Source organism: Alosa sapidissima, chromosome 4, assembly GCF_018492685.1.
Source record: "Alosa sapidissima isolate fAloSap1 chromosome 4, fAloSap1.pri, whole genome shotgun sequence".
Classification (NCBI taxonomy): Eukaryota; Metazoa; Chordata; class Actinopteri; order Clupeiformes; family Clupeidae; genus Alosa; species Alosa sapidissima.
Window position 1 is genome coordinate 32110394 of NC_055960.1, and position 25746 is coordinate 32136139.

At 43.1% G+C, this 25746-nt stretch overlaps 2 protein-coding genes across 3 annotated transcripts; one reads left to right on the plus strand and one right to left on the minus strand.

Moving 5' to 3' along the window:
• Window positions 1-69: 69 nt before the first annotated feature.
• Window positions 70-19011, minus strand: zgc:123305. Of its 2 annotated transcripts, none has more exons than XM_042089754.1 (20): window positions 18866-19011; window positions 13537-13737; window positions 13075-13170; window positions 12455-12669; window positions 12221-12334; window positions 11730-11841; window positions 10428-11181; window positions 9963-10056; window positions 8992-9170; window positions 7980-8073; window positions 7768-7837; window positions 7225-7317; window positions 6913-6983; window positions 4803-4953; window positions 4500-4648; window positions 4193-4279; window positions 3518-3670; window positions 1869-1983; window positions 1626-1729; window positions 70-1464 (listed from the first exon to the last, which is right to left on the minus strand). In XM_042089754.1, exons 2-20 carry the CDS (start codon window positions 13726-13728, stop codon window positions 1320-1322), a joined length of 2988 nt encoding a protein of 995 aa, XP_041945688.1. In that variant the 5' UTR covers window positions 13729-13737; window positions 18866-19011; the 3' UTR covers window positions 70-1319. The 2 variants fall into 2 exon arrangements, with proteins under 2 accessions (XP_041945688.1, XP_041945689.1); XM_042089755.1 differs by lacking the exon at window positions 18866-19011 and adding an exon at window positions 15588-15610.
• Window positions 19012-20816: 1805 nt separating this feature from the next.
• On the plus strand, window positions 20817-25745 carry myl9b (myosin, light chain 9b, regulatory). Its single transcript, XM_042089766.1, has 4 exons — window positions 20817-20937; window positions 23667-23868; window positions 24447-24608; window positions 24800-25745. The coding sequence occupies exons 2-4, from the start codon at window positions 23685-23687 to the stop codon at window positions 24973-24975; spliced, it is 522 nt and encodes a 173-aa protein (XP_041945700.1). The 5' UTR covers window positions 20817-20937; window positions 23667-23684; the 3' UTR covers window positions 24976-25745.
• The last annotated feature ends 1 nt before the right edge of the window (window position 25746 follows it).

Genomic DNA, 25746 nt, shown 5'->3' on the forward strand with positions numbered 1-25746 from the left:
GACATGATGAAACCCATGGATAGCCTACATAAAAAGAACCACACAGCACCAGTGTATGCAAGTCACACATCTGATTTTACAATATCCATTTATTTTTAAAAAATAATAAGATCATAAATTAAAAAAAAAAATTATATCGTCAGAGCTCTGTGACAATGCACAGTAACAGGTATCTCCATTTACACATTAAAATGTGTTTCAAAACACGCACACACACATTTTTTTTTTGTTTCAGGACAGTTCCAGTCCAAACTCTGTCAGGCAAACTGTTGCGTGTCCATATCACATCACGCACACAATGACAATAATAACATTTAACCACAGAACTATTTCCATGTTTGGAATTGATACACTGTAGTCCGAGAAATGTTAGCTACTGTATTAAAGCACATCAACAAGCTGTTTCAAGTGCCATCACCAAACAACAGCGCTTCCTATGATAGATTAAAAGTGGGGGTGGAAATGGTCATTTACTGATCAAGCTTGTTATTGAAAGCTGAACATTTTTTTTAGATAACCCTCTTTCAGCATTTCAGTGGCAAATTCACAGAGAGAGAGAGAGAGAGAGATAATACCACCATATTGAAGTGGTATTGTAAGCTATGATATAAGCTATGTTCTGCCATCTCCTAAAATAATTTAGTCACAATTTAATGTTGTTTCGAAAGTCCTTTTGGTCCAAGTGTTCAGTTCAAGACAGCAACCATTTACAGTTAAAAATAAATGATCACCTTTCTTCAGTTAAAAGAAACCACAGAAAACATAAATAAATGGGAATACATTTTTGCTTGTACACCACAGCATATCAGACACAGACAATATGATTTTAGTATTACATTCACAAGGCCTGGTCCTGAAGCCCTTGACTAACTTATGCTTAGGTTTTTCAAGCAGGTGCCATCACATATTACAGTCATTTGTTAATATCAAAAGCAAAAGGTAAAGCTGAATCAAAGGCATTAGGATTGCCTCGAATGTGCAAAAGAGAGCAACCCTGTTGAGATGTCTAAGGCATGTGGGGATGTGTTTGTCCCTACGAAAGTCAGAAACTCAGCATTTCAACTTCCTGTTAGAGCACATTCTCAAGTATGTGTCTGCGTTCCCTCGGGAGGACTGACAAAGACATTTTAAAAGTAAAACAATTAGATATACAACTGTGAAGCCCATTTCTTATAATATGATTACAAATAAACCTACAGTAAGGCAGTCACAGGAACACATAGTTTTTTTTTTTGAAAAGACAGGAGTGTGTAGATGAAGGCAGCTGTCCCGAAGGAGAGAGTGGACAGCACTGGGCATGGTGAGGGTGTGTAGTGGGTCTAAATGGATTCCAGGTCCAAGGCCGGTAGGGGCTCCCTCCAGAAAGTGAACTGGCTGTAGTCTGGACAGTCGAAACTGGAGGACGTCTGGCCACCACAGATGACCGGGAAGACGTGCTCCACCAGCTCACTCAGGTGCAAATATCTGAGGAAAACCAAACGTAGGAGCAGGCACGCACACGCACACACACACACACCACACCACACAGATGAAGATGGAGGGTACACCAGATGTAAGGAAATAACCAAATGTCTGAGGATGCCTGAGGTTGTTGTTGAGGCTTTTCGACTCTAGAAGTCACTTACGAGGAAATGTTGCTTTTGCTCTTCTCCCGAATGAGCTCTCCCTTAGGATTTACAGTGAAGATACGAGTCTCTGGAACTCCTACTTGCTTGTATGCATATGCATCCTGCACAAAATCACACACACACACACACACACACACAATTAGATACACATCAACAAATACAAACAAATGTTTGCTAGAAAGAGGTGATGCGTGAGTTCTGGCTAAGCGTGTCTATTCATAAAAGCAGATGAGCCCTCACATTGGTCCTGTTGCCAAAGGCTGCATAGAAAGGCTGTCGGCGTGGGTTGAACAGTTCCCTGATGTCATTGAGACAGGCGATTTTAAACACCTCAGGCTTCTTCTCAATCACTTCTCTAGAAAGGGAACAAACACACATTACAAATTATGATTTAAAGATTCCTTTATTGATGCATCACATTGGGGTTTGCATCTTTATGTATTTCAGTTTCTCTACATTGGAGCAATAAATACTAACAATATTATGAAGGGTGCAGTGTGTTCATCCCTTTCATACTGAACTAAGGAGAATCACTTTTCATTACGTTTAATATCTACAGTGTTTCCCATACATTGACTTATTTGTGGCGACCCACCACAATATCAACATTGACCACCACACAATGATTTTCCAGGTTGTACTAAATTGTGCTTAAATCTGGTTAGCATCATAACCACACTGCACTAATTTGTTAAAAACTGTTGCATTCAAGTTAATTCTGCAAACCTACCACCACAAATAGAATTCAATTCTGTGGGAAACACTGATCTATTCATCATATCTTACGAATGAGGTCATTGTATATTAGCCTAGAAATCGAGACGCACCCTAGCAGCAGCAAATGTATTTTGCTGTCCGGGCTAGTCTAGCAACTCTCCGTTGGCTTGCGAGCTGGAAAAATTTAACTTTGATAGGGTCAATCACATCGAGACGTTAGGTGGGCTTAAGATAATGATTGATGGCAGAGTTACAACGGTTTGGCTTGAATTCCCTGCTACTTGAAAACAAAGAAGATGGATGTTGCTGTTGGCGAACAGTGTGACATGAGTTAAGCTTTTGTTAAGTTGGCAAAAGTTTGAACTAGCCAACTAGCTCCGCTGGTGGGAAAACGCATGGGACTCATGAGTTGGAGCGCTGTCCTATTGTGTGCAGAGGGAATTTGAAAGACTGTATCATTCTTTTGAGAACACACACTGTACTTATATTGTATATCTATTTGTGTGTGTGTGTGTGTGTGTGTGTGTATGTGTGTGTGTTGAGAGAAATTTGAAAGACTGTATCATTCTTTTGAGAACACACACTGTACTTATATTGTATATCTATTTGTGTGTGTGAGTGTGTGTATCTGTGTGTGTGTGTGTATGTGTGTGTGTTGAGAGAAAGTGGAATAGAATATTATGTCCAATATTCCAATATGTGGTTTAATGTTCTGCATTTCTCACTAGTGGGTCACTTCGACACTAAAAGTATGATTCTATGTAATGACTGTATGATATCTGTACTGTCCCTGTGTATATCTGTGTGTGACTGTATTTAGAGATAAGCGAGAATATTATGACTTTGCAGTGTTTCACTGTTCTGCATGGCTGCCAGGTTGCCACTAATCAGAGTCTGATTCAGTGTAGTCCACGTGAGATGGGATGACCAATGGCATCTTCCGTTAGCCTGGAAGGACACTTAAACCCTAACTATTTCCGTGTCTAGTTGTAGAGCAGCTGATGGGTCTTTAGGTGAAGTCATGCTGTCTCTCCCTTGATGCGCATCATTGTAAATAAACTCTGTTCCTGATTTTTCATACTATTGGTCTGACTGGGTCTCTATTTCATCTGTGGTATCAAAATTACCATCAGTGTGTGTGTGTGTGCGCGTGCGCACTCATGCACATGTACCTGTGAAGAGCAGAAAAGAGGCTGCTGGGAGCCAATAGGACCGGCCCCTTGGGAAGGACCACCCCTCCATCGTTTACCCACTGCAGGTAGCCTTTAGTGATGGCTGCCATGCCGATGGCCCGTGCAGAGCAGTACAGGAACTTATAGCCGTTCCTATGAGAGTAGACCACACACGTGACTATTGCATACAGTGTTGACATTCACCTAGTCTATGTGTATGTGAACTGGCTTCCAGTAGCATACTGCACAGGGATGGACATTAGCAACAGCCACCAGCTGGTTAAAATGTAGTGGCTGATTGATGCTTCCAACCCTGCTAATTAGGGCTGGGCAAAACATTTACATTCCATCACTGAACTTTATGCAGCTGCTGATAGACAGCAAACATACGCAGGATCTGACGTCAAAAGTAATGGCGCTCATTAGTGAGATCATCCATAAATATAGAGGCTTAGGCCTACTGCACAATGTATAAACTACTGTAATGATGCTGGTAATGCCAGAGTAGGCCTGAGATCTGCACTATACCACCCCCATCCGACTAAAACAAAACAAAGTCATAACTAGTTTGTAGGGGGGGTCGATTAAAATCGTAAATCGGTTTTATGTGAAAAAAATCTGAGATTTAGGCCATATCGCCCAGCCCTAGTGCTAATATATAAGCATGGCTCTTACTTGTGAATTTTGTGGTAGAGCTTAGCAATTCCACGATGAGTCCAGTCTTTGCCCAGCTGAGGTAAAATATGCCCAAGGGCATCAGACCTTAAAGAAGAGCAGGTGCCACACATGGTTGAAAAAACAAACACACATTTTTTTTTTTTTGCTCAAACTCCTTAGACTGTGATAAAACAGTCATGCATCACATGTCCACCCACTTCCAAACATGTGCTTGAGTAGTTAAAACAAAGTTACACTTAATACACGTATAATAATAAAATCATGCAAATGTGCTATAGACAGACAGGCAGACACTTTAACTCACTTTGTAATGGTTCCATCAATGTCGGAGATGATGACCCTGTCGTCCCAGTTCCACAGGTAGATGGCAGCCTCGCAGCGGCAAGTGCCCTGATACTGAGTGGTGACACTGAACACCACCGTATTGGCCCCCTCCCTCAGGTTCAGACGCTCCTGAACACACCAACGCTTAGGAACTCTCTCAATAGCACATTCACATCCAGACAACTGCATCTCCAGCTCATAATAATCCCCTCAAGGCCAGTAGAAACAGGAAAAGATCAATCACATGGGTTATCATGGTTACGTGTTACCATGGTGTACTCACTATCTGCTGGGAGGTGAGGCGGAGGGACTTGCGGTACATCTGGCTGATGCACTGCTCCGTGCTCAGGGTGTCGGAGCACGTGAGCGTCTCTGGGTTCTCAGGGGTCTCAGAGCCAGGCCTCCCGTCAGCGTAGGTCTCCAGAGAGTGCTGCCTAGACAACAGCAGGAACACGCAAGGAGTTAGAGCACGCTCTGCTGCCAATGTGCTCATGAGGGCTCTCAGAAGATTCAGCCTTGTTTAAACCAGTCACTTTACACTATGGGCTGCTTTCCCAAACATAGATTAAGACTTGTACATATAATATACTTTATATCAGATACGGCTCTGCTTTAAATATTGCTGCTGTCGGGTGGAAACATCGTATCTCCAAATCCATTAGTCTTTAGGAAATTGAAAAAAAACTTGTATTGTGAAAATATTTCAACATTTTGTTGTCAAAAAACCCCAACAAATATATGGAGTGACGAGGTTTCCACCGGACAAGAGCGATATTCTTTTGACTCCTGCAAACCTATAGCAGCCTACTCCCTAGAATGTCTGTATGCATGCATAACTGTGACGTGTCTGCACGTAGTGTGTACATCCACACCAGGGTTGTCAACTTTGGGCGTTTGGCTGGAGTGGGATTTTGTGAAGTCATAGTGTGTGTGCGTTACATTTTTCCCTAAACCTAATTTTAAAAATGTCTGTCACCTGACTTTTTTGCTATGTACAGTATAATCCCTGATTTATGTTTTTTTATAAAAAAAAAAAACTAATAGAATGGAAAAGTTTCTTCAAAATGTACAATTAAATTATTGATTGCACTTGAAAACAAGACCAGTGTTTTAACCCCGTGGCATGGAAGGATTATGAGCCACTGGGCCCCTGGGCACAGACATGAAAAGGGCCCCCCTGCCCACCTGAAAAAGGTAGTAGCTCAGTAGAAAAAAATGAAAAATAACCCCTTAAATGATGACTTCTGGCTAGTTTTGTGTAAAGAAATGGACAGATTGAGACGTATGAATGTGTGTATGAGTGTACATATGTATCAGGGATGGAAATAGCCTAAAATATTTTTTCCACCTACCATTGTGGCTGGTGGATTCCAAAGTCTACCAGCCACTAGAGATACAGTATGAACATTTGATGAAAAATCATGACCAAAAAGATCACGGTTATTGGTATTATTGCAATATGATTAAAATGTGCTGACTTTTTTTCTAAACCTACCATCAATGTTGGACAGAACTCATAATTGGCCTGCCCTTCATGCCCAATAGCAACAAATCTAAAGGTCAACAGAACAGCTATAGTGTCAAAAGTGGTGTGGCTCCTTTAATATTATGTCTAGGCTATATTTAACATTTAACATTTATTTTCTATTTGGCCTGTTATGAAATTATGCATTGACCAATATAAGCACACTTTTTTAAGACACTTAAATACATACATGCTTAGCATTTTGTGAAAACAAATCATTATGGCTACATCGACAAACTCTTAGCCATGAGCTGTATATCCTCTGATTTTAATATTTAGGCCTACACATATGTAGGTATTTAAGCACAGCTCAGTTTTAAGACACTTAAAGCCCAAAATTGGAGACCATATAGAAATTTGCTACCATTTCAAAACCTATTACTCTGGAACGGTTTATTGCACAGGGGATTGCATTACACCTTTGTGTTTGGTAAGGTCTGCTGTTTATTCTGGTTTACGGTTTGTCATGTGTGGAACGAAAAGTTTGTGAAATATTCCTCCTATATGAATTGAAATGAGCGCAGAGCTATAGTAGCCTAATATGATTATTTCTTGAAAGTTAATTTTTTCGCCAACCGTTTATCGCAGCATAACAGTCAGCGAATCAACAATCAGAGAAAACTGCGCTGAGAACGTTGTAGGCGGATATTAGACCTACCTGCTGTTGGTCTAGACATATGTATGCCTTAAACTCGTATCCTGTCATTTAGAAACAAGGCTGTGGTCTAGTCTAGTCATCAACAAAAAATGAACGGATTGCAAAAAAAAAAAGAATGGATTTGGCGTGACATTTCTTGAGTGTGCGTGAGAGTGAAAGCGTGAGTGTCACGCCAGATGCGTGAGAGTTGGCAACCCTGTCCACACTCACTTTGAGGTTGAGGGACCAGACAAAGGGTCTGATGATTCAGTCTGTGTGTGTTCTTCTGCCTTAGGATTGGCCTGCCAGAGAAAATGAGAGGGAAAGGAGGGAGAGAGAGAGAGAGAGATGGAGAAAGAGAAAGAGAGAGAGAGAAATGTCATCTCAAATGTCAATTTTGCATAATCAAAACAACACGGGAGAGAGGACAGTGGACTACACAACAACATCCCACACACGCCCCCACACACATACCCCCCCCCACACACACACCACTGTGCCTAATGCAGAATCATTGCGAGTGCCTCTGCCCTGTCTGTGTACCTGGCTGGTGTCCATGTCCTTCCTCCTCCAGGAGAACCACCACAGGCCAGACTTCTTTGGCATCTTATCCTTCACCAGCTGCTCGATGGTGCTCTGCAAAGGCCCACAGACAGGAGGGAGGAAGGTCACCACACCAACAGAGACCGGACACTGAGAGCACTGATGACGGATGGGAGTGACGTATACAAACTGCGGCTCTTATGCCTCTCTGGACCTCTTTATTAGCTTTGTGTCATCATGAGAACCATGGGCAAAATGCACAAGGGCAAGTCACTCAATAAGCAACGTGTCTAGTAGTGCATGAACTGAAGCTATTGTGTTGTGTGTGTAGAAGCAATCAGCTGACCCACCCATGTTTGAGCTTAGGATCTTGTACAGCTAAGATGACAATAAAGTTTACTTGACTTGACTGTGGGGATTGTTAAAAGTGTGAAATAATGTGAGCGATGACAATGTTTGTAGATAGCAATGATTAAACAAATACGAGAAGAGGGAGTTTATGATCCATATTGTTGCTTTTCTGAATACCCATAAAAGGCCCACCTTTGGAAGATTCCTCTGGAAGGCTTGCATGGACAAGATCATAGGGGCAGCTACTGCCCAGTTATAGTACCTGCAGAATGACAACACATTGATCATAATGATGATTTATTTCAGACTCCATTTTGGATTTCTTATTGCTCTCATTGTGCGTCATTACAGTGGTCTAACAATCTGCAGTCAGAGTCAGAGATGAGTTTTGATTGCGTGCTCACTTATTGTTGATGCAGATGACAAGATTTGGATCATCTATGATTCCTGGGTTGCTCACAAAATGCTGAAAAGTGACGATGTGCTCCATAAACTTCTCTACAGAGAAAATAAATGAATCCCACTTTATTATAGTCAGTCATACACAGTATGCATACTTCAGCCAAAACAAAAAAAGTTTTCGAAAAAAACTTTATGCACACTATTCAAAATATTTTTACATCTGATTTACTCAGCAAATACTTAGGTCCGACGTCACAGGCCCAACAGCTTTTTCATCCAAATACATTGACTAGCACAGCCAGCCGGTTTTCACAACCTGTAAATCTTGTCACCATCAGCTCTGTTTTAGTGAGGGTAAAAACAAAACGCTAACTCTACAGAGTAATTAGTGTAGCTGTGCAGCCAGATGATATAATCAAGGGTAATGATGTCCAGGCCTCCGCCAAAAATAGGATTTTGTTAGGATGAGGGAGCAAGTGTAGCCTAGAAATCTAGACGCACCCTAGCGGCAGCAAATGTAATTTGCAGCCAGGGTAGTCAAGCAACTCTCCGTTGGCTTACGAGCTGGAAAAATTAAACTTCTATCAGGCCAATCACATCGTGTACAGCGGTCTTTGAATCGTGACTCGAGTTAAGCTTTTTTTAAATTGGCAAAAGTTTGATCAACTAGCCAACTAGCTCTGCTGGTGGAAAACGCATGGGACTCATGAGTTGTAGCTATCCTATTGTGTGCAGAGGAAATTTGAAAGACCGGATCGGATTGAGCACTGCCAATGCCAAAGTTCCCAGACCCTCATCTTGATGTGGGTCTGGCTCGTCAGGCTGGAGCAAGTGAGTAGTAGAATGACTACTTATCGGCTACCGGTACTCTACCTGTAGCGGGGAAAAAATATAGGAGAATAGGGGAAAACGAGTGGCTGTGGGAGCAGTTGGACACGGAAGAACGATTATTGGCCTATTATTGCATCATGACTTAATAAGCGGATTTGTCTCCTCCCCCCTCTCTGCCATTACCTTTGTTGATCTGGGTGGTGCCTCCGTCTCTCCCACACAGAGACATGGTGACGTCCAAGGTGTCAGCGGGAGCGTCCGACAGGTATTCTGTGCCACTGTCCATGTTGGCGCTGCCAACCGACTGGGGGGACTGGTTGCCTGACTGGTCAGCACCTGGCCTGGAGGCTGACTCGGTCTCACTGCAAAGAGGTGAACAAAGGAGAGGAGATGAGGGGTCAGCACGGCTGACCACAGTAGCAAGACTCATTCCATGCACTTAGTTTAGTTCAGTCTCCTTTTGACTACTTTCTGAATCCTGTATTTATAATACTATGCAATACTACACTACAATACCATCCTCTCTCATCACTCTTCTGAGCTTAAGAGTATTTTGGGTATTGGATATTTCAATGTGGTAATATGGTGGCAGCATGGAGGGGAGTGTCTCCAGGACGCTGGTTTCACTGTTAAGCCTTCATGAGGTGTCGTGGGCCTAACTTAACGAAACATCGGTGAATGAGGGTGCCCACTTGATAACCCCAATGACATGCCGCATACTATATAGGCTACTGCTGTTGGATGGGCCATTTATATTGTGCTTGTGACCATTTGTTGGCGGATTTGTGGGTAGTGTGCTTTTTAAAGTTAAACTTGAGCAGGGGCTTCTGAATGTGTTTTTACCTTGGATTTTGGCACAAGGGATTTTAACATCTAATCCTGTGTATTAATGTAATACTATGCAATACTATACTACAATACCATCCTCTCTCATTACTCTTCTGAGCAGGGTAAAAAGTGCTTCTAATCTAATCTTATCTTTTGAAAAACACTCACTGCAGAGGGTCTGGTAGAGAACCACACACAAAAATCAAAAAAATACTCCACTGAATATCAATCATTCGACAGCCCACAAAAGAGCAGCAGCTATCTTTAGAGGATACATCTTAGGAGAGTGCAATGTCAAAATATTGTATCAACACTTGTCAATATACCTTTTGGGGAAGTAGAGAGCCACCACCTCAGGGTCCAGCTTGGTGAGGTCATCTAGGTAGATATCAGACGGTCCTAGGTGCTGACTGCGCTTACCTATGCCAAGGCAGGAGGAGATCTCTCAATTTTTTTATATGTGATCTGAGCCTGTTTCTGCTTAGGATCTTGCTCAAACATTAGTGGCTCCTAACATCTGTAAACAACTGTAGCTCTGGTTGTAGCCAAGGTTTGGTTTGGTTGTGTCTCATAAATTGTTTTAGATTAAACTGCTTCCCAAAGAATTTATGAATGTAAACAGCTCAGGGATGGTTTTCTGGTCACGGACAAAGATAAACCTGGTTTGATTTCACCTCAAAGAATAAATTAATCTCCAATAAATCCGAGACTAACATCAGCTAAGAAAACCAACCTGACACAACTAACTCCTAAAACACAGTGCTTCTGAGACACGATTGAGTTCAACAAACCTTTCCTCTTGTCCTGACCATCCGCTGACTTGGAGGCAGGCTCTGCAGAGCCAGGACGCTCCTCTGGTTGGCCGATCTCTTCACTATTCTCTGTCCTTCCTGCACACTCTGCTTCTTGATAGGTCTGCGAGCTCACACCCTCCTCCCTCTGTTCATGGTCATCCTCCAGTACCTCAGGGCTTGTGCAGGGCTCAATCCCGCTGTCTCCCTCTCGGGAGCTGGTTCCTTCTGGACTTTCTGAGTCCACAGGCTCCAGCGTGGGGTCAGTTACGACATCTGTGCTCGATGTGAGGTCTGCATTGCCTAAGCTGGAACAGCTGGAGCTGCTTAATGTCGCAGAGGAATGTCCAGTGTTTGCTGTAGAGAACACCACACTGCCGTTGCCATCAGTATGCCTGAAGCTCTCCGAGATGACCTGGGCCTCCAGGGACTCCGAGCGCGGCGTCTCGCCAGGCCCGAGAGTCTCCACGGGGGATGGCGGAGTCAGGAGGCACTGGGCGGGGTCCGGAGTGTGGCTGGGGTTGGAGCGTGTTGCGAAAGAGAAGGAGTTAGAGTCCGTCACGGGCGTCCGAGGCTCTGGCCTCACCACGGTAACGGGAAGCGCCGAGGAGAACGAGACGTTTGCAGGGTCCGAGGAGTCCAGGTCAAAAGAGTCCTGCCTGTGGATGGTGCGGAAGTGGGAGTTTTCGGAGGGAGTGTGTGGGGAGGTCGGGGTGCGCTGTGGGTCTGCTGACGACCTTTCAGACTGGAATACCTGAGAGAGGAGAGGTCACAAAAGAAGATTTAATCCATACATAATATTTAACAGCATTTTTATATTCAATTTATATATAGCTGCGTACAATATATTTGTACAGTTTCATTTCTGGCTTTAGCAGTCAGATGTGGACAACTGAAACTAGTCAAACAGAGGGTGACTTGGACTGACAGTAGAGCAGAGTGAATACTCCCACCTATAAAAATATTACACCTTGTATCCACATACTCCCAGACCATCCCAATATGTTTATACTGCTGGATAAAGCGCCTTTCCTCTAATAATGGAGGATCACACAGGAGGAGAGGACCGAAGGAGGACGAGATAGAATAGTGGAGAAAGGGATATGAGGAATAATGCTAGGAGAGGAAATGTGAGGGCGCAGGGTTTACCAAGATCTGATACTGACTCCAAAAGGCAACCTGGTTCTTCACACTCTACTGTTAAGGGTCATGTCTGTGTGAGTGTGTGAGTGTGTGAGTGTGTGAGAGTGTGTGTGTGTGTGTGAGAGTGTGTGTGTGTGTGTGTGGTTTGGGGGGTGTTACCTCTGGGAAGCCACCCCAGGACCACTGAATGTGTGGTCCAACAGACTCCTGGGGCTTGACCAGCAGTTCTGAGTCACTCTTAGGGGAGGAGGCTCGACTGTGGAACACAGCGCTGCAGAGAGCAGAGGGGAACATGAAGACATTAGACCATCACTTCTGCTCATGATAAGGAAGACCTTAGTTATCCACAGTTAGTCATCTACAGTCAGCTTCTTGCTTTTTGAGGATGGAGAAAAAAATGCCATCACCATGCAACAGTTAAATTATGAAACAATTTTAGAATAAGATGTAGGTCTAGATCAAGAATCATGAATCTAGACTAGTTTAGAACTAGATGTAGGTCTAGATCAAGACTCATGAATCTAGACTAGTTTAGAACTAGATGTAGGTCTAGATCAAGAGTCATGAATCTAGACTAGTTTAGAACTAGATGTAGGTCTAGATCTAGAATCTTGAATCTATTTTCTCTATTGCCATTTCAGCTTCCTTACCTCTCGTTTGGGGAAAGCTCCCCATCTGAATGAGAGTGGACGTCCCATGACTGAGGTGGACAAGTGGTCAGATCCTCAAAAGTGTCTTCAGAGACGGAGAAGTACACCGACCTACTGCTCAGGTACAGAACAAAACAGTCAAATGAACCACTGGGCAAAAACAGTCCATATGGCAAACATCACACTGATCATGTTTGTGTTGTACACTACTGTATAATCAGAATGATCTCTGACCTCGCAGCGAAGACCGCCTCCTCCTCCTCTTGCTCAGGGAGGTCAGAAGAGGAGCTGCCATCGTCGTCTCTGCGGAACGAGTCAGAGCGAGCACGTTTCCGTCTGCGCTTCTTTCGGCGGGAACCGGGCGGCCCCGAGGGTTCTGTAGAATCGGCTGAGCCCTCCCCGGGCTTCATGTGGATAGGAGAGGTACAGAGGTGGGCAGGTACCCGGGCCTGGAGGAGGATGACAACCAAGGAAGAGAACACTTGTTAAGGAGGTGTCTGGCAGAGGAAAGACCACAATAGGGGTGGCAATGGGACAACATCTCCTGAGTGGTTAGGCTTCATAGCACTGTGTCCTAACAGCAAGCGACCATTTAGCGCGGCACATCGCAATGTACTATTGCCCTGCAACCAGTTGACCTATGTTCCAAAGGAATGACTTGAAACTTTTGACAATTAATCTACAAAACAGACAAGGTGTCAAGTCAAAAATAGGGACGGTGGTATCCATTAGCCCTGGGGTCAAAAAGGTGATGTCACGTGTATCACTAATAGACAGGAGTGATTTACTCTTGCTGCTCTAGCTTGATGTTAAGACACAGAGCTCTGTCTGCTCCCAGCAGAGTGCATCCGTACCTCCAGGTCCTCGTTCTCCTCAACAAAGAAGGCTTCGCCATTGTCCCCCAACTTCATGTGCAGGTCCACCGGCTCACCATTGATCTCAATGTCCACCTATATGGCCACAAGACACATAAATAATGGTTACAGGCGAGAAAACAACTGTTGCAGGTGGTGTAACTGCTTAAAAACGTCCTCTGGACTATTCTTCATACAGACATGAGAATGAGATGTTTGAGTCCATTAAACATGTTAATTATGTATCATATATTCATTGTACCAATTCATTTTAATTTCAATTTATTGTGCTTATATAGCACCAAAACATTACACATTACAGAATGTAGGCAATTATTATTAGTCATACCAATTTATTTATTATACCAATTATTACTAGCTATTTAATGCAACACTTATAAGTTATTTTACACACAAATCAACACATCAAAGTGAGACTTCCTTGTATTAGGAGACTCATACCACTTTCTCCTTGGAGCGTAGCACCCCGAGCTTGCCAAAGCGCACGTGGAAGGGGGAACACTGGAAGCTGCCATCGGGCTGCTGCACCACGATCACGTCGATTCCGCCTGTGAGTGTAGCCGGGTTGAGGCCGCGGTACAGCTCCTTCACCGTCACAAACACCGTCTCTGCCAGGTGGCCCACGTAGTTCATGGTCTGGGACTGGGCAGGGGGAGCAGACGTTAGTGAGAGACAGCAAGCAACATAGAGGGATGGAGGACAGAATACAGCACCGTTCACATCTTGCTCATTTCCACATACAAGCTGAGACAAATAGTGACAGTGTGTCCAAGAGTGGCCACAAGAGACCTTGAGCAACACAAAGCTATGCACAATATCCAATCACAAGCCAAAGACAAAACTCAACACAGACAAGAGGAGAGAAAAAGAAGCACTAAACCACACTTTATCCAACTAATACCGACCTAGAAGTTTAGTGTAGACCAAGACTACCAGAAGGGATGAAATAACATCATAACAAACCTACAACACAGTCTTTCTGTAATCAAAGTCAACAGGGATCTAAGTATTGACCCAAGAGGCTGTACGGTTAACGACACATAGCTTACATTCGACCTCCTGGCTCTAGTGAAGCAGTGGTTCAGTGTTCACCTGTGTGTTATATCAACCTTTGAAATCAATGCCATTAATAGTGGCTTACGGACGTCCGGCTACATTGTCCAATCACTGGTCAAAGTCTGCCTGCCATCTGAGGTAACCTTTTTTAACCCTGTGACATCACAATGTTATTATACAAACAACGCTAAATCTCTAAATATAGGCTTCCTGCCACTGGCAGGTGGGTTAACCCATTACCTGGTTACACTCATACACTCATCACAAGCACACACACTTTTCTCTGTATTCTCCTTTTTTGTTGTTGTTGTCTGTGTCTGAATTTCTGTTTTTGTCTGTGGTTCTTTTCTTTGAGCTTCGGCTTGTATGTATACCCTCTGGGTGATAAATGTTGGAAAAAAAAAAAAAACCTATTACCTGGTTATCACATTTCAGCTGTTAACACCAATAAGAGAACCTTCTCCAATCGTAAATATCTGTTTCAGGCTCTATTGGTTCCAGCAGTGGCACATTGTGTAATGTTTTGGCCTTAGGCCTGAAGTCTTTTTAAGCGCTAATATTTCACCCACATGAGCAATAACACAATGTGGATGAAAGTTCAGTCACAGTTTGACTTGGGTTTAAAATGCATTTTGGCCAGGCGGCTCTCCTAAGAATTCTGGAATTGACTGCGATAGAAACCATTGCCTATGGCATGTCTGAACAGACAGTGGGGGCTGAGTAATATCCATGTAAAAACGTTAAGCCCAAGCAGGCTGTTGCTGTTCTCCCAGTCACATGGTGGCCCGACTCTTTGTAGCAGTTAGTGTTACATGTGAAGCACTGCCTTTTAAATCACTCTCCTCAGCAGGAAGTAGGGAGGGACTGAAAGATAACGATTTCAGACCACAAGCCTTAACAGGGATGACCTGACATCATATGTTAGACCGTTGTTAAAGGGAAAGTGTGTACTTCAGAACAAAATACTTGCACATCAATGAGGCACATCAATCATTGTTTGGATATACTGTAGGCCTGGGCCTTAGCAAGTTGTTGCAATACTAAAATTTGTATAAAGAAACTTTGTAAGGTTAGGTCACTTTTTAAAGTAAAAATAAGACATCATAAATCATCTCATAGACCAAAATAACATAACACTGACATGTTTTTGTATAACTTTGACCTCACAAACATAAATCCTTAGTTCATGGAGCAAAAATAAATTTTACCTCACAGACAAATCAATCAGTAGGCTACATGTTCGGACAATCACTTCAAAAATGTGCTATTTATAACCTGTGAAACCTCCACAGGCTCCGAGTGGTGAATGTTATCTCCTGCTTATCCTTTGAAACAGCATGTGGGCCAGCTGTGCTACTGATTCCGGCTTTGGCTAGCAGCCTAGATGCTAACCCTGTGGAGCGTCAGTGCCTGATGTGAGCCTGCGATTCTCTTACCCATAGAGAGGGCTGGAAGTAGCCCTTCCCTGTGTAGCCTGGTCCCCTCGACCCTCCAGCTGCCATCGAAGCCCAGGCCCTCCTTCATCCCCCTGCCCCCCCCACCCACCCAAAATCTCCCTCCTCTTTCTTTCTTACGGGCGTTACTCCAGTGGCCAACAGGTTGATCTCTTCAGAGGCAGCTTCCAGAGGTGGTCCACATAGTCCAGGTCTAGGCTATGAGGTTCAGGACCCGCCTGAGGGCACGGACTCCTGGGAAACACAGATGGCTCACTCTGACGGAGCTCTGGGACATGTAGCCTAATCAACCACTGACTGTACAGCAATGAGATGGACACTGAATGAGAGAGAGTCCCAGCACATTCAACGCCGATTATCCCAGGCCAGCATGAGAGACCCTTTCATTCAAACACACACACACACACACACACACACCCATTCAATAAAATACACAGTCCAGATTTCTCTCTCTCTCTCTCTGCCTGTCTATCTCTGTCTCTCTCTCTCTCTCACACACACACACACGCACAAACAGACAGATACAAAACGCACCACATGATCCACTAACAATTCCTCTCAATCCAACACAAAAAATCCTCTCTCTCACTCTCTCTTTTGTATGTTGTAAAGAGAAGCAGCCAAGATAACAATTTGCAATGTTTTTACTATTCTTCTGACCCACATTCACCGGTCACACTCCATGACCCTCATATAACCACCCTCAGCCACTACAGCCACCACTACATAAGTGGGCCAGTAGGCTCATCTGGACTCTCTGATATAGGCCAGGATACTATCCTACTTGACCGAACTGGCTATATGATAGAAGGAGTGTGTGTGTGTGTGTGTGTGTGTGTGTGTGTGTGTGTGTGTGTGTGAGGGAGTCAAGAGCTGGGCCTGAGACCTCTCCAAATACTGATTTCATTACTTCTAAACACTAGTTGATTCTGGTAGGCAGAGGGACATTAAATGACATTTTTTTAAAGTCCCTAAAACAGTAGTGATTGTTCTGTTCTTTGTGCTCAGTCAGTCCCTTTTTCAGTAGGGTGGGTTGATCTTTTTTTTGGTACTGATACATTATTTGCTGTAGAATCTGCAGTGGACAGCAGTTTTCGAGTCACAAAGCCCTGAAATGCACAATGTCAGCTCATGTACGGAGGCAGGGAGTACAGGCAGGGTGACACTGTCAGAGAAAAGAGGACCAAGGGGAGTGGACATGTCATGCTGTGAAATGTAGAACCAAAAATAACTCAAATGAATATTGCTTCAACTTGCAATACAAAGACGGTAGGCTATGTTCTATACATAGAGGATGTTTTAGTCCTGTGTTTCTCAAACTTTTTCAGACCAAGGACTACTTAACCAATAAAGAAAATCACGGACCATCTAGCTAAAAAAAGGAAACCGTAGACCTATATAGTATATTACACAATAGGCCTACTCATTGAACCACCTCGGTATTGTGTCAGAGGATTCATATTTAAATTCATGTAGCTTAGCTACATAGGCAGTGTTGCAGAACTGTTTGGATTTACATACAAGTTTGTTCAATATTGCAAACAACTCATCTATATTATATTTTACCACATCTGCTTGCAAACCACTTGGGATAGCTTGTGGACCATACTTTGAGAAACACTGTTTTAGTCAGAAGTAATGCCACCATTAGCCTGATCCCACGTCATCTTACCAGGGGATCATGTTTGATCATGTTTGGATGACGGTTGGATGAATGCAGTTAATTCTAGCTTCAGTGAGATTCATGGCTTTAAAGGTAGGGTTTACAATGCTGAATGATGTCATGATTGTTTTTCATTCTTAAGTTTCTAAGCAAACACAATTAACAATGTTAACAGAAACTGGAGAGCTAGCGGATAGTAAGGAGATATTTGCTAGATGTTACAAAAAAAAAAGTCACTTTTTAAATTAGCACTGAAATAATTTAGCCTTTCCTATCAAGTACATAAACTTATAAGGCAGATTCATGCTTTTAATAAAGAAAGCTATTTGAGACATATTTCTCCCTCGTTAGACATTGTTACAATGTATTCCTCACCAAAACCCCTGGGCAGAAAGTGACAAGCACACACCACAGAACTGTGTCATAGGAAATGTATCTTCACTATAGTACAGACGAAAAGTGGTTACCTTTTACAGTTCAGCCAGCAAGTGTGGTGCCCACAAGACAAAAAAAGTGTGGAAGTTTATGAAGAGGCTATGTGGTTGTGACCATGTTATCTGAGATAAATAAAATAACTAAAGTAAGTAATAAAAAAAAGTGTATGGGTGGGGAAAACACACAACATGGTACAATACCACATTGTTGAAGTAAACACAGAACTGAGAGCAAGCATGGATAGCCCAGAGCAAAACAAAACAAAAATAATAATAATTTTAATTTTAAATATAATAATAATAATAATAATAAAAAAATAGGTCAGGATATAGCCTAGACTACTGTAGGCTACCGTAGGCTAGTAAGCAAAGTTATTAAGTTTCCAGGGAAACTGCCTCCATAGTACCTGAGAATTGGTTTCAAGCTTTTTAGCCAAGCAATTTACATAATGATAGACATTTTGATAACAAAAGCGGAACTATTGACATTACACAACATCTTAGCCTAGGCTAAGGGTACTCATCAAGGATGTCGACATTTTAAAATGGTAGGATGCCTGCGGTGTTTACAATTGTAGATCTCAGGGCAATCAAGACATCTCTATGCCCATTTGAATACAAAGCCATACAGCATACAATAGGTCTACAATCAACGTAAGCTAATAGGCTACTAATCATAGAGCATCATTTGGACCCTTCGAGTTTCCTTGTTACACACTGGTTGGTTACACATTTGCTAATTCCAACGCATGTTAACAGTGTAACATTTGCTTTCTTTGGGTTTGGAGTTCAACATGGGGTGAAATGTCGTTTAAGTCAGACAGTTTTAACAGTTCAAAGAATGCCGTTTTTCGTGTTTCGGCGAATCGTCTTAAATTCTTGGGCAACTTTCAGACATGAAAGACGTTTATCAAGATACAATACCCGTATGATTTATTAACAGGCATTGCTTTGTTAGCCCACGTTAGTTAGCATCCAACAATGTCCAAGCAACCTGGCAACAATGATAACCAAATAGCCACTCATGAAGTTCAGTGGTAGCCTACTAGTTGTTGATAAATGTAAAAGCACAACTTGTTCTGTTTGTTATGTTAAAACAGCTAGATGGCTGTTTTTCAAAATGTACAAACTAGAGTTTAAGGTCACAAAGTAGCCTAACTTACCTCAAGCGAAGGAGATTCGCGCTGTACAGAACCTTTCCTAAACTTCCGATGTCTCGATCCCTGAGCAAATTGGCCCTCTGTTTGGAACGATGCAGCAGTCAATCAAAGTAGGCCACCAATCAGAAGCGTATGAATACGTTAGTTTACGCCTTGCCCGCGCTGTTTTGTTTACATAATGCAAGCTATCCATAAGGATAAGGGAAAAGTCATTAAATTGACTTTGCTGATTCTTTTCTTTCTCGAAACCACGTGGACAGGCAATAGCCTATACTTATTTTTGTCAAGACAGTTCTGACATATCACCCTAGATTACGTTTTCTGCACTCCAATGTAGCATGGCCTACACAGCATGGCATATCATTTCCTCAAAGCCAGGCAAGTCAACCAACCCAGTTGACAGAAGTAGGCGTAATCATTCAGATCATTCAGAATCTGTCAGATGCATTGATCATCACCTACTAGATAGATCGATGATCATTGATTTCTTGATCACTTTCAGACTAAAACCGTTCGTATAGGGTGAAGAGTAGGCTATGCCTAACATGATTGCAGACTAGTAGGCCTAATTGCTTTAGCTACCCGACTTTATTATAATAGAGCACGGAGATGTGTTCTTTGGGAATTAAGAGACCTACGCAGATAAAAGAGGAATGGCGACTATTTTTTTCTGAAAACTCGCCACAAGGTGGTAGTCTTCTCCACAATCAGATAACCTCGCCTCTTCTGACTGATGTCTATCAATAATGTATCATATGAAAGGACTGGATCTGCATGCATGGGCAATATTAGTTTAATTTAATGTCCTGAACATATAATTGAGGACTAATTTATTGAAATTATTGAAAATGTTGAGAGACATTTTAGCTCAGTAACATACACAACACCACACAAGAGTTACTATTAATTGCTTGAACTTAAATAATATTGATGTTATTATTAGCTTCAGAAGCAGGACACGCACACACACACATTTCTAAAAGATTAGATTAGATCCAACTTTATTGTCATTTAGCAGAGTACAGGTACAGAGCCAATGAAATGCAGTTGACATCTAACCAAAGTGTAAAGAAGCCTGCAGGTTCAGTACTGTATTCTGTTCAGTTGTGTAGACATCTCAATTACATATCAATGATTAAGAAAAAAGTGTCTCTTTCATTTTTATGAATATCTAAATGTCTTTTTCACTATTTAGTATACCCAAGCTTCCAGTGTATGACATACTTATCAACAATCAAAAATGCATGTGCCAAGACTTTTAAGGAGTTGCTTTAGCACTGCAGGCCGGCCCCAGCTCTGTTAAAGTGATGGGCAGAACTATACCATTGGAAAATGATCTGTGAATGTTCCACTGCCAGGAGATTTACACCTTGGATAAACATGGAAGACACTGCCTTTTAAAGAAGTTCTCTTGTCTGGAAACAACACAGTGATTATGGACTATGGAAAGGACTGCCCTGTCTTCTCCATCCTTTGAACATGCAAACCACATTCAGAAAGAGAGAGAGAGAGAGAGATAGAGAGAAAGAGAGAGAGAGAGAATGAGAGAGAGAGAGATTAACTAGTTTTACAGTCTCATGGGAAAAGACACAAAAACAAACACAAACACACTGCTGCTTACTGACACACATACAGTGAAACACACTTAGACACAGACACACACACATGTCTGAGACACACACACATATGTCTGAGACACACACACACACACCCTAGTGCACACTGACACACAAACACAAGCATGCAGAGTCCGTTTCTTTTTCACTAAATAAGGCAGCCTTATCTGAGTTCCTGTCATTTCAACTCCCATTCCTCTGCATCCCAAACACCCTGTGGTAGTGAGACAGACTCCAGCCACCACATTCTTTTCCCTTATATGGCTAAATCCCTGGACTGGGCCGGCTCTGTTTGGAAAAGCCCGGGCACCCGGTTGGCCGAGAGGGAAAGGGGAGGGGCACATTACTAAGCTGATGCTTTAAACAAACTTTTGTACCGTAAGAACAACTGCTTCCCTCTCAACCGTGGAACTTGAGAAAGGGCTTACAGGGCTCCTAGTTTGATCACCTGAAGCCAAGGTGAGATGCTTTTTGCTTTTCCTCTTTTGTCTGTTTGGGTTCTCTTTTTGAAGTCTTCATATGTCTGGGTCGGGAGCACTAATGTGTCTCCAGAACTGGGGGAACCGTTGTGCAGTGAGGGGGCTGCGAGTGACAAGCCGTTGGGTCGTGGCTAGGAATGCATCAGGTCATGCCCGGGTTAACACTCTGGGCTGACCTGAAGCCTGCCGTCTTGGGGACTGTCTCTGTCAGGCTGATGGGGTGAGCACTGATCTGAGTGTTGTCGAACACTCTCTCTTTGTGAGGTGGTGTGTGTGCTCCCATGGTATGGTGGGGTCGGTTGGGTGTGTGAGGGCGATAACCTTCATCATCACTGAGGATTACAGAGAGGAATTCCAGCACCCCTCTGACCCAAATAAACAGGCCTCACTCATATGTCAGCTGTTGAGAACAATCTATCCATAGTGTGCTGAGAGAGAATATAGCCTTCCATTTGGATTTTGAATTGCATTGCATTTGGGCTTCATGTTCGCTCTTCAGTTGCTTTGTTGCCAAGACAACTGTGTGCAGTGAGTTGTTGAGCAGGTGAGTTTTGCAACTGTCTGTCCAGGGAGTATCGATTGCTTTGATGTCATCAGTGTATCTTTGAAGTGATTATGTTGCACCCCCAAAAGCATCACAGAATGTTATCTGAGAGGATGACAGTTAGCTTTGAGCAAAGAATCTTTAGCTTTTACTGTCAAACCTACTTCGTGACATGCAATTTGATTATCAGTCAGTTGCTCAAGCTTCACATTATCATATCCTGCTGGCTAGAGGAGGAGGAGGTGTGTGTATGTGTATGTGTGTGTGTGTGGGGGGGGGGGTGTAGAGGAGAGGACAGACTGATGTGTAAGTCTGATGATGTAATCGTCTTAGAGGGGGTGCTGTTAGGAAGCCTTCTGAGTCTGGAGGAGGCGCAGAAGAATGTGGGGGAGTCAAATGGAGGTGAAAAACTGTACAACAAAGGCTTATGTTCCCTGAAGAAGAAATGTCTCGAGGGGAAGGCTAAAATAGGTAGTTCTTCTGGGTCTTGAAGATGTGATAATAGAAAAAAAGTACAGCAAGATGGCAAAATCGATGGGTATGCATCTCTTGATGACTGAAAGGTGTTATTGGGGTGGCATAGACAGAGCATTCACTCGAATGGACGACAAAGTGTTCATGCTTGCTGAGAAGCGGGGGAAGACCTAATGAAAGCCATTTAAGGGGTTGCTTATCAGTTTGGATTTGAGAAAAACCAGGACCCTGTTTACATTCCCTGCTTCCTTCACAGCATGTACACACACACACACACACACACACACACACACACACACAGGCGAGCACACAGGCGAGCGCACACACACACACACACACACACACACACACACACACACACACACACAGTACAAGCACGTACACACACACAAGGACGTACGCACACACACACACACACACACAGGCGAGCACACACACACACACACACACAGGCGAGCACGTACACACACACACACACACAGGCGAGCATGTACACACACACACACAGGCGAGCGCGCGCACACACACACACACACACACACACACACACAGAGGTGAGAATACACGCTCACACAAACACATTTGTACAAAAAACAGCATAGAAGTCAAGTAGACCCCAGAGATTATGTTACCTCTCCTGCCAAAAGCAAGACAGTACAATATGAGAAGACAGAACAGCATACCCCAGGAACTACAAAGATTGTACTAAAGCAGGTTTATAAGATAAATGTGATGCCTTTAAATATTAAGTTTTGTAATACTGTTTTATTTCAGTCTTTATTGTGATATGAGGCTCTGAACCTCTGACAGGACTTCTAAGAAAGACTGACATTTGACTACATTATCTGCCATAGAAGCAAGATGAGGTCATATAAATTAGAGAGAATTTGTGTTTTACACTAACTAACAGCCAGAGAGACAGTGTGCCTTTGTTCAGAGGTGTGGTCAAAGCAAACAAATTAAGATAAGAAAATGAGCTTAAACTAACTAGATTTACTCCCTTTAGTCCCTGGAGCTCTGCACTACATGAATGCACTTTCATTCAGGAAATGAAAAGCGTACCATTTACAAGGAACAGCATGATTCAGCCTTTGTTAACAAGACTATGAAACCACTGAGCACATAAACAGAAATTTTAGGGCATAGTGTTATAAACTGTGAATTCTCCCGAGTCTCTCTCTCTTGTCCTTATATTGTAAATGGCTTGTTCATTGATGTGTAATTTACTTAGGGTTAAGTAAATTTCATTGTGATAAGCCATTAGCTCTATTGATGTTTTGGTTCTCTGTGAAGTTCTTTTCTCACCTGGGTGATATTTTCTTTCTGCCCTCGAGCTAACAGTGTGCCTTCAGTGTAGGTTCATTGAAATCACCCATTCCTTCCTGAGCAGTGACAATCACCATGTAGCCAACACCCAACTGCAGGAACTGAGGGCAGAAACAAATACGTACACACAAACCCATACAACTGTGAGGATTTTCTCAAGCAAATGAATTTGGTGGTTAAGTCAAATTAGGAGAGCACTCAACTAAAAGAAAAAGACTAATCAAAATGACAGTTAAACATTCTTTCTTACACTTCTGGAAGCCATTATGAGTCATTATTACTCAGACCTTTAGAAGCCTTTTGAGTGAATATACAGCCATGCAACTAACTGGAGTACTCACACATGCTTTGTCTTTGCCTTTCAGGTCCTACCAACCGGCACCATGTCCAGCAAACGCGCCAAGGGGAAGACCACCAAGAAGAGGCCACAGAGGGCCACTTCTAACGTCTTCGCCATGTTTGACCAGTCCCAGATCCAGGAGTTCAAGGAGGCCTTCAACATGATTGACCAGAACCGCGATGGCTTCATCGACAAGGAGGATCTGCACGACATGCTGGCCTCCCTGGGTAAGACCACCGCACCCTGTCAGATGATGGAATTCAAAGAGGGTCGTTATGCGCCTTCTCAGGATGTTCAGCAGACCTAAGCAAACCCGTGCAAACTAGAAGGAGCTCGGGGGGCTTACAGAGTGAAGATACCCCACGGTGATAAGAGGATGCTTTAAATACCTGCTAGGCTGAAGTTCCCATTGAACAAAGGCAGCACAGAGAGAGTGAGAGCCAGACAATAGGCCCTGGGGTTAAAGAGCAGCCAGGGTAGAATTAGATAATAATGACTGAGGCAAGAGAAAGACTCAGAGGATTCATTCTTACTTTCAATAGACTTACTTAGGTGGCATCTTTCATCTACCGCTTAGTTTTACAGAGGTGTAACAGCTCAGATTTAAATCGGAACAAGGCATATTTCGCATACCTTGACACAATCGTAACATGATGAAAAGGTTTGTGGTTTTCATGGTTTTGATATGGGTATGCTGCCACAGTGAAAAAGATGGTCTTTGCCGACAGGGTAGTTAAAAGGACAGTGGGATTGCATTTGTGAGCAGTTGGACCTGTCTTGACCCCCCCATGTATTTCCCCCACAGGTAAGAACCCATCCGATGAGTACTTGGAGGGTATGATGGCCGAGGCTCCTGGTCCCATTAACTTCACAATGTTCCTCACCATGTTTGGAGAGCGCCTCAATGGCACCGACCCCGAGGACGTCATCAGAAACGCGTTTGCCTGCTTCGATGAGGAAGGATCTGGTAAGCGGCCAGTGGACACAGACCAGGAAGGGTCTGAAAGCACACGACATACCACAACAGCATAGGCAGGCGTGCCCACATGCACACATCCATCGGATCATATACAGACTTCAGCTTTTCTTCTCTCACACACACTGTTCTCTCACACACAGAATGACAGAACGCTTACTCTCCTCCTTCTACTTGACCAGGTGTCCTCCACGAAGACCACTTGCGGGAACTGCTGACCACCATGGGAGACCGCTTCACGGACGAGGAAGTGGACGAGCTCTTCAGGGAGGCACCCATCGACAAGAAGGGCAACTTCAACTACGCCGAGTTCACCCGCATCCTGAAGCACGGAGCCAAGGACAAGGATGACGAATAACCGCCCACTCTCATGGCCCACCACTGCAATCATACAGTGCATCACTGACCAGATGGCTCACCCCCTCCCTTTCATATAACATATCGCACTTGTAATTGGCAAGACATCGATTTTATAAACGCATAGGCGCCTGATCCGTTCAGGCTCAGACACAGCCATATATATCCTTGAAACATTCCGGACATGTTTATCATGTACAATAAAAAGCATGAAAATGTGTTTTAAGAATTACATTTCATATGGGTTCTGGAGTCCTATGAGCTAATCCATTGCAAAATGTGTCAGGATAGTTGTTGTTGTGCGTCAGGATCTGTTACAAGACAAAAGTCTCAGCATCTGTTGAAATGAAGAGTGAATTATATGTAGGAACTATGAGACAACAGAAGCGATTCCAAATGATCTAGCTGAGCTGAAGGCATCTTCAGTACCCATACCTCAGTGGAAATTCTTTATATTTGTATTGATAAGAGTTATTTTGAAGGAAGTTGCAGTTGGCTAAATAGTCATTTATTGAGTGTTGTTGAGCAAGTTGTATACCTGATAAAAAATGGCCAATGTCAGAAATGCTGTCTTCTGGAACGTTTTAAATGTTTTTCATTTTTGTGAACACGGATGACATTCCTTTCCCCATGTTTTAATTGTTTCAATGAGCAATATCCAGAGCAGCTTTAACATGAATACTTAATTTTGAAAAAGAAAGGATCCAACACAAGATTGTGTTGTGGTTTTCTCTAAATAAAGCCAGCATTAAAAACAAACATTGAATTAGAC

Coding starts and splice junctions, on each gene's coding strand:
- zgc:123305 (XM_042089754.1), bottom strand. CDS start 13,728: ATGAACTACGTGGGCCACCTGGCAGAGACGGTGTTTGTGACGGTGAAG. Junction 10,057..10,427: donor TGGTCAGGACAAGAGGAAAG/GTTTGTTGAACT, acceptor GCCTTGGCATAG/GTAAGCGCAGTCAGCACCTA. Junction 7,838..7,979: donor GTCATCTGCATCAACAATAA/GTGAGCACGCAA, acceptor GTCATTCTGCAG/GTACTATAACTGGGCAGTAG.
- myl9b (XM_042089766.1), top strand. CDS start 23,685: ATGTCCAGCAAACGCGCCAAGGGGAAGACCACCAAGAAGAGGCCACAG. Junction 23,869..24,446: donor CGACATGCTGGCCTCCCTGG/GTAAGACCACCG, acceptor TTTCCCCCACAG/GTAAGAACCCATCCGATGAG. Junction 24,609..24,799: donor CTTCGATGAGGAAGGATCTG/GTAAGCGGCCAG, acceptor CTACTTGACCAG/GTGTCCTCCACGAAGACCAC.